Source organism: Poeciliopsis prolifica, unplaced genomic scaffold, assembly GCF_027474105.1.
Source record: "Poeciliopsis prolifica strain line A6 unplaced genomic scaffold, Auburn_PproV2 SCAFFOLD007, whole genome shotgun sequence".
Lineage (NCBI taxonomy): Eukaryota > Metazoa > Chordata > Actinopteri > Cyprinodontiformes > Poeciliidae > Poeciliopsis > Poeciliopsis prolifica.
The window spans coordinates 8,279,277-8,292,553 of record NW_026562382.1 but is presented as its reverse complement, the minus strand read 5'-3'; the positions used below and the strand labels follow the sequence as shown (position 1 = coordinate 8,292,553).

The window sequence follows — 13,277 nt, the reverse complement described above, 5'->3', positions numbered from 1 at the left end:
TTGTGAGAGAGTCAAATGTTTTCAACTGGCCTTGAGCTGAGCACAGCACTCAGATACAATTAAACTGAGTTTTCTGTGGGAGTGGTATGCTGATGCAAAGTTTTGGAACAAATGTCTGCTGTGAGACTGACTTAGACTAAATTAATTAATTAATCCATCCATTGTCTATGCTTGCTTCTCCTTGCAGTGTCGGGACTCTGACTGGGCCAAAGATATTGTAGTATTCTAACTTTTAACTTAAACTTGGTAACAGAAACATATTAAATGGTCTGTATTTGCATAGCACTTTGTCAAGTCCAGTGGACAGTGTTTCGCTTCGAACACACATTGATGGTGGCAAGCTACTGGACTCCAGCCACAGCTGCCCTGGGACACAATGACAGAGGTGAGGCTGCTGTAACAACCACTTCGTGCAGGTATCGAGAACACATTGACACAGGCAGACAGCATGGGAATGAAACCAGCAACCCAGAGATTTAGGGACGAACTCCTACCACAGTTTCCATCATCGCCCTCATTGTCTTATGAAAGACATTTCCAATCTCTTGAACCTTAAAATAATTAAATAACTTCAGCTTTTGTTATTCAAAAGAACTCTACATTTAGTACCTGCGATGCTGGGGGGGAAAAAACCTTTGTTTTTATATTACAACACTCTTCTGGTGAAATTCCTCTCCCTAGGAAGTGTAAAATATATGAGAAGGCATGAGATTCGGCTGCATAGAGGGTGTGGAAGAGAAAAAAGATATGAGTGAAGTCATAAATATTTAGATTCACACACACTGTTTTGTGTAAACAGTGGAAATGAGGTAACAATACCGTAAATTGTAATAAGATTGATAGGGGCGTTGTTTTACTCATTATGACATACAGGGGATAAGATGTTTCGTTATAACCGAGTCACCTTATTCTAGGTCATATCAGTAACTCTCTGTTTACATATGTCAGCCAGCTTTTTGACAGGGTTTGCACTGTGTCACTGTTAATCAGTCTTTGGTGAGCCTCACCTTGAAAGAGAAAGGCCTCACTGCTGTTTGCTCCATTGGCTCATCGTTATTATATTCTGACCACAGACTCTATTCTTCCTGCTGTTATTTCTGCAGGAGGTAAACATTTCCTTTTGCCAGGGAAGCCCTATTCAGCGGATTAACGGCAGAATCCCAGCCATGCCGCCATAGTTTAGTCGGGACTATGCACGGGGAACGCCAGGAATGCATTGACTATGTGTTCACTGTATATTTGAAAGGTCTCACTGCATTCTCTACATGGTTGCTTCCACTGTCACCTCACTGGGAATGAACAACGGCGACATTTTTAAACCTTTGCATGTCTGGTGAGTTGTGATGACTGAACAAAAGCTGTGGCATGTTTTTTGTCAGGGTAAACATGCTGTCTAGTAACAATAATGCCTCAGGTCTTTTAATATGTATATTAAAAAGATCTCTATGGAACATTTTTTTTAACTTTGTTTCATGTGCAAAATGTCACTTTCCATCCTTTGCAAGGAAAAGTGTTTTACTTGATTCACTGGAAACTTTTGTCAATGCTGTTTTTAAATGGTTCTGGGTTTTACTGACTTTCTGTTAATTCAAAATGAATCCACTGAAAAAATCTTATTAAATATGTTAAACTGAGACACGAAAATCAAGTATTAAAGGTGATGGCTAAATCTGAAGAAAAACATGCAACTTATAAAGTTTGTGAAGCTGCTACAGAAAATCTCTGAGTGACACTTGAACATTTTTAACATTTTCATCTATCTTTTCCTATGATTATCATCAATCTCATAACATCATGCATATGAACAACTTTTCTCAAAGGTGATTAAAAAATGTTTATCTTCATGTAAAGCAGAGACAAAAAAAAACATCCCTTCCAGCTGGATAATTTCCTAAAACCTCTAAAGCTCTGAAGCATTTTGCATCAGAGGATCAAAGCCATAAATTACTTTATTTTGACCTTGAAATCCTCACTGTAGGAGCAGGGAGCATTTTAGTTTACCTTATCAAAATGACGTCATGGTTGGTTTTCAGGAGTGTCTTTTTTCAAACATAATCGTGATAAACAAATATCTACACCCTAATTTGGCCACTTTCACATGTATTTATGATCAAGCATGCACCCGGTGGGATTAAGTGACTACATCAGTATGTGAACTACAATAGGAATAATCATTTAATTCTGAATTTCTTGCTTTTCATATGTGCTTTGCCCTTGGCGTATCTCCACAGACCCATGCACACTTTAAGTTCAGTATTGTGGGAGGAAGTCGCAAACCCCACATATGCAAAGTCCCTCAGTCAGCATTCAAACAAGACCTCTATACCGCAAAAGGAACAATCCAAACATCGTCTTTCCTGCCTCCCATGTCAGGTTGGCTGCAGAAGTAAGATGACAAAAGCTAAACACCCCATGATTCAACAGCTTGTGATTACTTGATGCGGTCATATCTTGTATGACTGGATCAGTGTCTCAGGTCAAAGGTGAAGTTTCACCTGTTTTTATTCACAACAGAGCATCTTTTCCTGGAGACATAGCTTTGTCAAGAAGTTACCTCGGGGTTGACTGCATCTATTGTGGAATAAACAGAGTTATGTAAGCACTGTGAAAGATCCTGTCAAGGATTCAAACTTATGATATGAACACAAATTTACACAATAGGCCTTATGCAATTTAATATTTTTATTTGTATGCAGCTGTCTCAATTTTTGTATCCCTTATAGAGAACTCTAAGTATTAAACTTTTAATAATATTTTCTCACATCAAATCCACGGATTTTATTATATTAGGGTTTTACTTCAGAAACATAATAGGTTGATGACCAGCAAACAAACTGCATCATGAAGACAAAGGAGCACAGTAGGCGGGTCATGGATATAGTTGTGAGTGATTTAAGCAGAGTTAAGTTATAAATCTACACATAAAGCTTTGATCATATTATGAAGCATAGTTTCAAACCTCCTATGACTAAACTGAAAGCAGGAGGAAGGAGAGCTTTACTTGGAGAGCAGCGAAGGAGAACTGTAATGTTGGACGAGGATATCTGTGGAAAAACTTTTAAAATTGCAAGGGAAGTTTGAAGAATATTAACATGTACAAAGATTTGAAAAACATCTATTATTTTCCTTAAGTTTTACAAAGATACACTATTGTGTTGCCATTTCAAATACAATTCTGATAAAAAAGTACTGATAATGTGAAATGAAAAGCTTCAAGTTAACATACTTGGAAGGCATTCTATCTGCAGGGATTCTGCCATGACTTTAGAGACTCACTTCAAAGAGTAAAACTGAAACAAATGGAAAGATAAAGACCAAAAGGGTCATGACAACCTCATAGTGCTTGGTTTAATTTTAAAAAATTAAATAAAAGAAAACCGCACTGTAGATTTCTGTCACTTATAATTTTATTTTCTAATACAGCTTGCCTAGCTACTTCTATTTAAGTATTTGTCTCAGGCTGCTTTTTCTACTGTCTGAAATAGACAATGAACAAAGCATGGCCCAAATGCCAGTACTTTTCCACAAGGACAATATTATTAGTTTCCTCTTGGGCAAGAGGCTGGGAATGAGGCTGGCGGGGGTCAGTGGAGGAGTAAGCGAAATGCATCCGAAATCTTGAGCTGTATATTGAGCAAAAAGAAATCAAATGAACTTAAAACCTCACTCTGGTTATTAAATGTTCTGGAAGTCATGCAGAATATCAGTGATGCTTTGGATGTTATGAACTAGAATTTGAAAACAACAGCTTTGTTGGAAAATCTCACAAAAATGTGTCCACATCTACAGGACGTTAGTTTGATGTTCAGTTTGTCTGTTCCATTAAGAACCATTCGAGATGGCACAAACCTTTATCAGAGTGCAAGTATTTTTTTTCTACCAACATGTCTATTGACCAGCAAGTACCAAAAAATATTTGGTAAAAATGAAAATTTTTTGAACATTTTAGTATTTATTATTTTGTTTGAAGTATATGTGATAGAGTAAGTTAACGTAGCACATTAGTGGGAAGTGGAGGAGAAATTTATACATTTGCAGCTGGAAGTCTTTTTGGTTATGTCTCTGCCATCTTTGCACATAAAGACTGCCATTTTTGTCCATCCTTCAATAATCTTTTATCATCCTAACATGGAAAAGGTTCTGTCATAATGAAAATAGAGCTTTTTGCAAGCATCAGTTTTCCCACAGATTATCATTTGATTATTACTGATCCTGAAGCAATGAGGCAGCCCTGGATTATCACTCCACCAGCACCAAATCTGGCTGTTAGTTTAACACCACGTTTAATGGAAATGCCCTCTAAGAAGTTCAACTTTTGTCTCATCTGCCCACAGAATATTTTCTCACACAGCCTTTGTGTTGTGTGTAGTGAGCTGTGACTTCACCTTTGAACTCTACCAAGGATATTGTGAGGTTGGCTGAGATCAACTTCTGATGCAAAAATTCACATCTAAGAACAGTTTTTATTTTCTCAGTTTGCCTTTGACGGACATTAAAATTGTCTGATAAATGAATGACAATTGCCTATCTAAATATTGTGATTACTTAAAAACTATATTATTATGCTGTTGTTTGTTCTTTATCCTGCAATTACTGACTTATTTGTTTCAATGCCTGCCAGGTACACAGTCTTGTACACAGAGGCAAGTTGAGGTCATTCTTGAACATGTTTAGCTAATCATTGGCAATGTTGCATTATTTCTCTAACTAATAAAGATTTTGTTGCATTTTCAAAGACAAGAGAAATAATTTTATTCACCTTTATCAATTATAAGTGTGGCACCTGCTTATAATCAATCAGAATGTGGTTTTGTGCACCCCCTCTCCCATCAGGCCACATTTCACTTGTTATTATGGTAAGTCGCAGCATATCAGTGATGAGTCACAGACTAAATACGCCCTCAGATTATGGCCTCAAAATGTCACCCTCTGAATCAAAGGGGGCTCAACAGTGGGGATCAGATCTCTTTGTATAACATAGTGCCTTAGTCAACATAATACCCAACAATCTTTATTGGATTGCTTAATTTAGGATTCAGTGTCATCGTTTAATCCAATTCAAACAGAAAATTGACAACAGATGAACTATTTCTATGTTGTATTTCTAACTTAAATCCGGATGGAAAGTTACAGTTATGTGAGATTTGGTCAGTAAAGGAAAACTGCAGAATATGAAGCCTTATAACTACTGATGTTGGGAGTTTGATTTGTTGAATCTTTGGTAAAGAAGCTTACCAACCCAGTCCTCATCCGATTCAAAGAGGATTAATTGCTCTTTGCTGGGGTTTATGTAATCCTGGTCAGTAAGATCACAGAGCTCTATGCATAGGAAGTTCAGAAAGGAGTGATATGATTTAGTTACAGCTCTAAATCTTTACATCATACATTCTCTACAAGAGGCTGCTTAAGGTTTTGATGTCCAACTAGCGTAGTTATGACATGTTGGTAAATAATTTAAGATGAAATGCAGCAAGGACAATAAAGAAGATGGAAATAATCTGATCTGAATTTAAACAGCTTAATTTTTTTAATTCTTGTTTTTCAATATTGTGATTATTATTAATGCACATGCAAACAAACACTAATGAGTAACATTGACATTTTAAAAGTAAAAGATCCATCACACATAATATGATGTATTTGTAATTCCCAGCTACTACTGCTAGTATTATCAAACTGCAATTGCTTATATATTATATAGTGGAAATTATCAGTAAAGTTATGTTTATGTTTATAAATGCCATTTGAAAGAACAAAATTATCCAAGGAGGCTTACTATAATTCATGGGTCTAAGGCAACAATGTAAACTACTTTGGGTTGTATCACATTATGAACATAAAACAGAAAACCTGAATTTCTGTTAGCTGTTCAAACAACTTTTACTCAAGTAATGTACTTATTTCAGAAAATAAAGAATGAAAACACACCTTCCTTCTGGTCTCCACAGAAACTTTATTTACAGTCTCTTGAATAAAAATAACAAAAAGAAAAGAAAAAAACTTTTGAAGCTTTTTCCCATACAGCAATCGTCTCTTATCATCCCAACGTGTCTTGACATGAAAAAGGGGTTTGCCTGTCCCATTCACTGACATTGTGCACTCAGGGTTGGGCAAAACTTGATTCAAATCTTCCTTTAAATTTGTATCTTTTGCAATCGTGACTCAAACAATTTTCACAATCCAGAAGATCAGCAGATTAAAAAAAAAAGAAATTTCAGTGATCATGTAAGAAGTAAGCCGTGCCAACAAAATGCTAACCCTGGCATAAATGTTATTTAAGTTTTGCAGCATCAGTCTCAATTTATGCCACCAAAAAAAACACTGTATTAAAAAGCTGGTTCAGTGAAGACTTTAAAAATACTTTATATTTTCTTTGTAATGTGTTCTTTGTAAATTTTCTTCTTTCCCCCCCAACATCCCCTTAACTTATGCAGTGCACAATAAGACACATTTGGTAGGAGTCATAGAAAATGCACTTAAAAAGACAATATTTAAAAAACGAACAGTGGACACACAGTTTAGTATGAAAGCAATTTGAACAAAATGAGCCCGAAAAGATTTGCAAAAGTCTTTAGATATCTAATGTCAGACACAAGGCATTAAATTAAAACTGGCTAACTGGTGCTTTTTGATACAATAAAATAGCTACAAAAAAAAAATCACAAACATAATGTTGTGTAAAAAACAGTGTATAAAGAGCAATAATACTCCAAAAGTGACTGAAATTTGGTCAAGTTACCAAATTAGCTATACCATCTCTATCTTTGACTAAGAAAAAGAGGAAAAATAATTTAAGTTGTGCTTCGCTTTCTGACACCAATCAGCAGAAAAACATGGATACATTTCTAAATTCCAACTCTACAAAGTGGTTCTAAATGCAACACATTAAGTCAAATCAATAGTTTCAGTTATGTCTATTAAAAATATACTTTAAAATACAAACATCATTTGTTAAGTACCGAGCAATTCTTCTTGATGTTTTCTCTTACACCCCTTCAAATATTTCAACTCATCCTCAAATGCAACAAAAACATATATATAGTAAGGCAAATATTAGATTCACTGATAGAACAACTCTGAAAGTCCAAGTAGACATTTTAAATGCAAGATCGACAATAGGACTCAGTCACATAGAAGTAGGTTGTGTTTTGCTTTTCTTTTTCACATGGAGAAGCTTTACTCATTTAAAAATGATAAGCTTAGGTTAGTAAGCTACAAAAAATAACTGTAAATATTACAGACAAAATTCATAATCTGAGAAAAAAACATGTTTACTGCTGTAACAGCCCAAAGAAACCTTGCACTTATGAAAAAAAAAAATCTAAACAGTTCTGTACAGGGTCCAACTACAGTGAGAAGTACACAAACATGAATATGCCCACAGAGCAGACCGTGAACAGGGCCAGGTTGAGAAGGAGTTTAACTCTGGGGGATTCGTACAGCATCGCTGCAATCACCCGCTCATCTTCCTGCAAGACTTTTTGCGGAGTGCCGTGTGGTTCTTCTTTGTACCCACAGAAACAGTCAATAAAGCGCATGCAATGGCCTTTTTCTCCTTGTTCTGGTCTGATCATATTCATCTGGTTGAAAGCAGGCTGCTCAGCAGGGGTGGAGGCAGGGGATGTTTCCGTGCTGGAAGTAGCTGGATCATGGTCTGTGGACGGGACCAGTAGCTTGAGCTCAGCTCCATCTAGACACCTCTCCATTTTGACATCTGCAGGAATGTCTTTATAGCAAACTTCGCTGCCGTTGCATTGGTTCTTCTCTGTGAGACTGTACTTTACAGCCCTGTCCTTTGGGGGAACCTTTTCCAGCTTGCGGAGCCCCCAGACTGTGGTGTTGTGCACCTGTTCATCATCCGGTGCAGAGGTACAAAGACTGACCACCACAGCAACCAACCCTGAAATCCAGAAGAGTCCAGCTGCAAAGTACATGTAATGAATGTGGACGATGAAGAAGGGTCTGTCGTCTGGCTGGTCACAGCGAGGCTGGCGGTAAAAGAAGGCAAGGATCAGCCGTACGGCACCGAGCACGAAACCCGTCATGCCTCCCCAGAAGGCGCCCATCTCGTTACACCTCCTCCAGAACACACCAAGCAGGAAAAGGGCAGCTATTGGTGGGGTGAGATAGCCAGCAACTTCCTGGATGTACATGTATGTCTGTCCACCTTGCATCTCAATGATTACAGGGACCCAAGAGATGCTGATTACCACCATTACCGCAACAAACATGCGGCCAACAATTAGCAGCTCGCGTTGCGAAGCCGTCTTCCGGACAGTCTGGTAGATGTCCAGGGTGAAGATGGTGCTTGCGCTGTTGAAGATTGAGTCAAGATCACTCATCAAAGCAGCAATCATGACCGCCATCATAAGCCCCCTGAGTCCCACTGGCATCACCGCCATCACCAGGCGTGGGTAAGCGATGTTCGAGCACCCAGCCTGGGAACCGCACACAGCCATGCAGTGCTCCGGCCCGATGCAGGCAATCTCATCTGCGAATAAGATGCGGGAGATCATTCCTGGAATGACTATCACAAACATGGGCAGGATCTTGAGAAATCCAGCCATGAGTGTTGAGCACTTAGCATGAGCAATGTTCTTAGCAGCTAATACTCTCTGCACGATGACCTGGTCTGCACACCAGTACCAAATGGATGCAGGGGTTTGCCCCAGAATGAAACCTGGCCAAGGAATATCCTCATCTAGAGGGCCGCGAAGAATGTGTAGTGAGTTTGGCTTTGGTTCAATGCGACAAGATGGTGAATATGTGTAGTTTCCAGCAGCCGTTATTGCAGTGACATTAGGAATGGCTTGCATATATTTAGTTCTGACCCCTTCTAGTCCACCAACTTTTATTAGGCTCATGATGGTTAAGGTCAGGGCTCCACCAATCATCAGCACTGCCTGAAGAGCATCTGTGTAGAGCACTGCAACCAATCCACCGGTGATGGTAAGAAGAGCAGTCATACTGATGAGCAGAAGAATTGAAAGATATAGGTTCCACCCCAGGGACTCCTGAATAAAGAGAGCACCAGCATACAGGTCCACAGAGAGCTTTGTGAAGATGTAGAGCAGCACAGACAGGCAGGCGAAGTAAACCTTCAGCCTGTTCCCACCAAAACGTTTTGACAGGTACGCTGGCATAGTGTAAACTCCAGAGTAGATGTAGACTGGAATAAACACCCAGCCGAGCAGCTGCAGAAGAAGGAGTGCATTGAATTCCCAGGCTCCTACAGCAAAGCCGCTTGCTGCACCCGACCCAGCTAGACCTATGAAGTGTTCGCTGCCAATGTTGCTGACGAAGAGGGATGCCCCTATCACTACCCAGTTCATGGAGCGTCCAGCGAGGAAGTAGCCACTCACTGTGCTGCGATTGGCTTTCCACATGGCCAAAAGCCCGATGGCCAGCACCAGGACAAAATACAGTGCAACCACTGCAATGTCTGCTGCTTCCATCCTGGCATGCATTTTCACAAATTAATTCCTTTAAAGCTTAAAAAGAAGCAAATGTCCAAGTGTTCCTAGTGTGATTTATTTAAAACATATTAGAATTTTTTTTTTTTTGCTGCTTTGGTTTTCAGTCAAAGCAAAAGCTGGTTAATGATCCACTGGCAGGTCGAAAAAGCTTAATGAGGTAGTCTGCCTGGGTTTGTTGGAGGCTGACGAGGGCGTCACCAGTTTAGAAAAGTCAAGATTAAATGCTCCTGTAAAACAGAGAGAGAAACAAATCATTAGTATTATGACTTTTACTTGGAAAAAACGCTGAACACAAACATGTTAGAACTCACAACAGGAGACGCATTGAGTAATGTGTACTGACACCAACTTCAAGGTCACACAGCCACCAGTATATCCTCATCTAGAGAGCCGCGAAGATATCTTTGTATACGTACAATAAAAATGATTAGGAAAATAAATAGTGAAATGTAAAACACAAAAAAAAACAAGACTTGCACCTTCAGTGAACTGGGATTTGCTCCAGTGAACTGGCATCTGACAAAGATGCACAAAAAAAAAACAACATAATTTTAATCAGATCTAGAACATCCTGTGTGCCTTTATTTTTGGACAGTTCCTCAAAACGCCTCTTTTAAACAAACATCTTTAGACTTCAGTGAAATGAAGATTGTCACTTTAAGACTCACAGAACCCAAAATTACCTTTTAAAGTAATATTCAAATCACAATCAGCAAATGTTATCAATATTACCTACAGTTACAGAAATTTAATCATCTGGGGGGTTTTTATATGAACTTCAGTTAAATTGTTTTCTTTGTCTTAGATGACCATCCATTGGGATGTACCATTAAAAGAATCACGGGTGCACATCCTTGTGGTTTCTGGTGAGTGTTTATCAGTGCCACATCTTCTACAACACTGACTGAAACTGGGAATAACTTTCCACACATTTTTGAAGACTCTCCTGCACACTTAGCGTACAGGAGTGATTTGCAGCCAATGCTCTTAAAACTGACCATCCACTCAACAGAGATGCCAGATCTAAATTTTCCCTGCAGGGTGAATAATACATATTCAGATAGACAATCAGATGGATCAAATAAAAATCCAGCATCAGCAAAAAGGAATACATTTGGAGGAAGTTTGAGCACATCTGTCCCCACATCATCATCGATGACAAACACTTGAATGTTTGGCCTCTCCTGAGGTTTCACCCTGCCATACATAGCAGAAAATAACTCCCACGCCTTCTTTTTCACAAACATGCTCTATGCAAAAGCATCTCTCTCAATAAAAGAAGTCTTTGTTTTCAGTTTTATTAAGTCACCAACAAGGCCTATTTCTTCATGTGGTTGCCATAAACTGACAAGGAGACCCTGGCTCAGAAACACTGAGACATTTCTCTGTACATACATTTTTTTATATATTTGATTTACAGAGTTACACAATATGGGATTAAAACCTCATCACTATTTTTCCCCCAATGTTCCCAGGACCGACTCACTCAGCCCCAGTGCCAGAATAACAGTGATGTGCATTCTACATGTGGTAGTTCACTTTTTTTTTTTAAACCGTTCTTATTATTTTAATAATAAAATAAGTTAGCCTGGAAAGAGAAAGAATCAAGCCTTTATCTTAATTTAGTAGAATGCAGGGGTGCCCAAAGTTGGTCTTCAAGGGCCAACATCCTGCCTGACTTAGTTCTCTCCCTGCCAGTAATAACCTTTACTGCATCTCAATGCTGTTCTTAGGCCTTTCAATGAGCCATCATTTGCTCCAGGTGCGTTAAACCAGGGCGAGAACTAAAACATGCAAGATGCTGACCCTCGAGGACCGACTTTGGGCACTACTGGTATCATGAGTTGGTCCAGAAGACTGAAGAGAAGAGGAGTCAAGTCTTAAAATAACTCCAAATACACAAAACATCACCGTAGTTTATCCAAACACTATCCAATTCCTTTTTAAATGGTTGTCATGTTTGGTTAAGGTGGGTCTTTCCAAAGAAGCAGTTGATTATTAATAAAGAAAATGAAGGTAGGAGTCAGTGTGCAACATGTGCACAGAATAAAACATGTAAAACGTTTTCAACCACAATTACTGAACAAATAAGTAAGGCAGCATAAAGAGAAATAAAAAATAAAAATCATAATTGTAACACATAATTTTACACTAATATTGGACAATCGCTCTGTTATCATTTAACTTCCATGCTAAATAGGTTTCACAAAAAAAAGTCATTTATGGCAAAGCTGCGTCATAAAACAGGTATGACAACAAACCACTGGGGTAACTCTTCCTGCTCCTGTCAGTTTAAATCCCAGGCTAACAATTACCTTCCAGTTGTGGCTGAATTTCAGACGGTTCAATTTCTCTAAACCTTATCAGTGCAACCTCGGTCATTTGGTTACCATCAGCCCCGCAATAGAATAAAGCAAGGTGATCTACAGCTTAATCCCATTGAAGATTTTTTTGTGTGTGAAGGACGTGAAACGGGGCATGTTGTCGTTTGTTTAATCACAGGTGAGGCTCTTATAACTCCACTAGAGCTGCGGGGCAAAAATAAAACGAGACGCAAAGCGTGTCGCCGTGGAACAATGGGGCTTTAATTGACGTCCAGATGCGGATGACAGCCGCAGACCGCCCCATGAATACAAAGGAGACGACACGGATCAACCTTAGCAGGTGGCAAGAAGATTCTAGAACAGCCGCTCGTTCATTCATCCGCGTGAAAACGACGCGCGTCCTGACATCACGTCTCCACTCCAGAGTGTCTGGGACAATGAGCCTGCGCTCGCAAAGCCGAACTGTGGCGTTAAGCGGGTCTTTTCTTTGAGAAAACGACTGTTTTCATACACTGACGTCAGCACTGGGATGTTGTCAGACGAGGTTTACTAAAACAACCGCTGCTAGAGAGAGAGCGCGCGCGTCTTTTTATCGGAAACATACCCCGAACGGGTTAACAGCGATATTCAGTCGGTATGTTTTAAAATGGGATAAACTTAAAGACGTGAATTACGCTCACCGGTTGCACTGAAAAAAATGTCACTCAATAGGCGCGCTTCAACACGTCACTCCACGCCCCTTGAAGTCGATGAACAGGAAGAAGAATAAACTCCGTCCGCCCAGGAAGAGAGCTTGTTTTCTCGTGTGTAGATGTGGTTCGGTTAAGTTGGCTTCCCCGCTGAGGCAGACTTCCGCTTCAACTGTGATGCTCCGTCAGACAACCACAACCTATCAGCTTCGTGCTCCTTATAGGAACCAATACAAGTCCACGCCCCACACGTGGACCCGTGACGTGTTAAAGGGACGCACTAAAAGCGCCTAGAAGTAGTTCCAGCTAATTACCCGCATTAACCCACATGCTTAAATTGAGAGAACCGGGCCAGGAGAGTTTTACTTGGGTCTAATCCGATATCTGATCACTCGTGACTTTAAAATGAACTTCACTTGCGTTTGGTGTCTTGTGGAAATATTCTAGAAGTTCTTGTCAATGCATAACTTTTTATTGGTCTTCAGGCAAACTGTAGAGTAGTACATTAAACCTATTAAATCATTTTCCAGAAATACAGCCCTATACTTAGACGCAAAGGTTCCTGCTTATCTTAGAATAACACATTAATAATAGTAAATCTCTGAGCGGCTTGGAGTTAGAGAAACTACCAGAAGCACATGCTCTTTCCAGCTACAGAAGTCTGGCACATTATCTAATTTGGGTTTAGATTTGAATCTGGAAAAATCTAGGTAATTAGTGCATCTTTTATGAATAGATTAATACAGCAGATCCACAGATTTTTTAGGTTTTGTCCTATAATAATAATG

General features: G+C 39.3%; 1 protein-coding gene across 1 annotated transcript; it reads right to left on the bottom strand.

Annotated features, from left to right (window-relative positions):
- Positions 1-5,933: 5,933 nt before the first annotated feature.
- slc5a3b (solute carrier family 5 member 3b) lies at positions 5,934-12,663 on the bottom strand. The gene is made up of 2 exons (XM_055032222.1): positions 12,481-12,663; positions 5,934-9,703 (listed from the first exon to the last, which is right to left on the bottom strand). The coding sequence occupies exon 2, from the start codon at positions 9,465-9,467 to the stop codon at positions 7,347-7,349; it is 2,121 nt and encodes a 706-aa protein (XP_054888197.1). The 5' UTR covers positions 9,468-9,703; positions 12,481-12,663; the 3' UTR covers positions 5,934-7,346.
- Between the last annotated feature and the right edge of the window lie 614 nt (positions 12,664-13,277).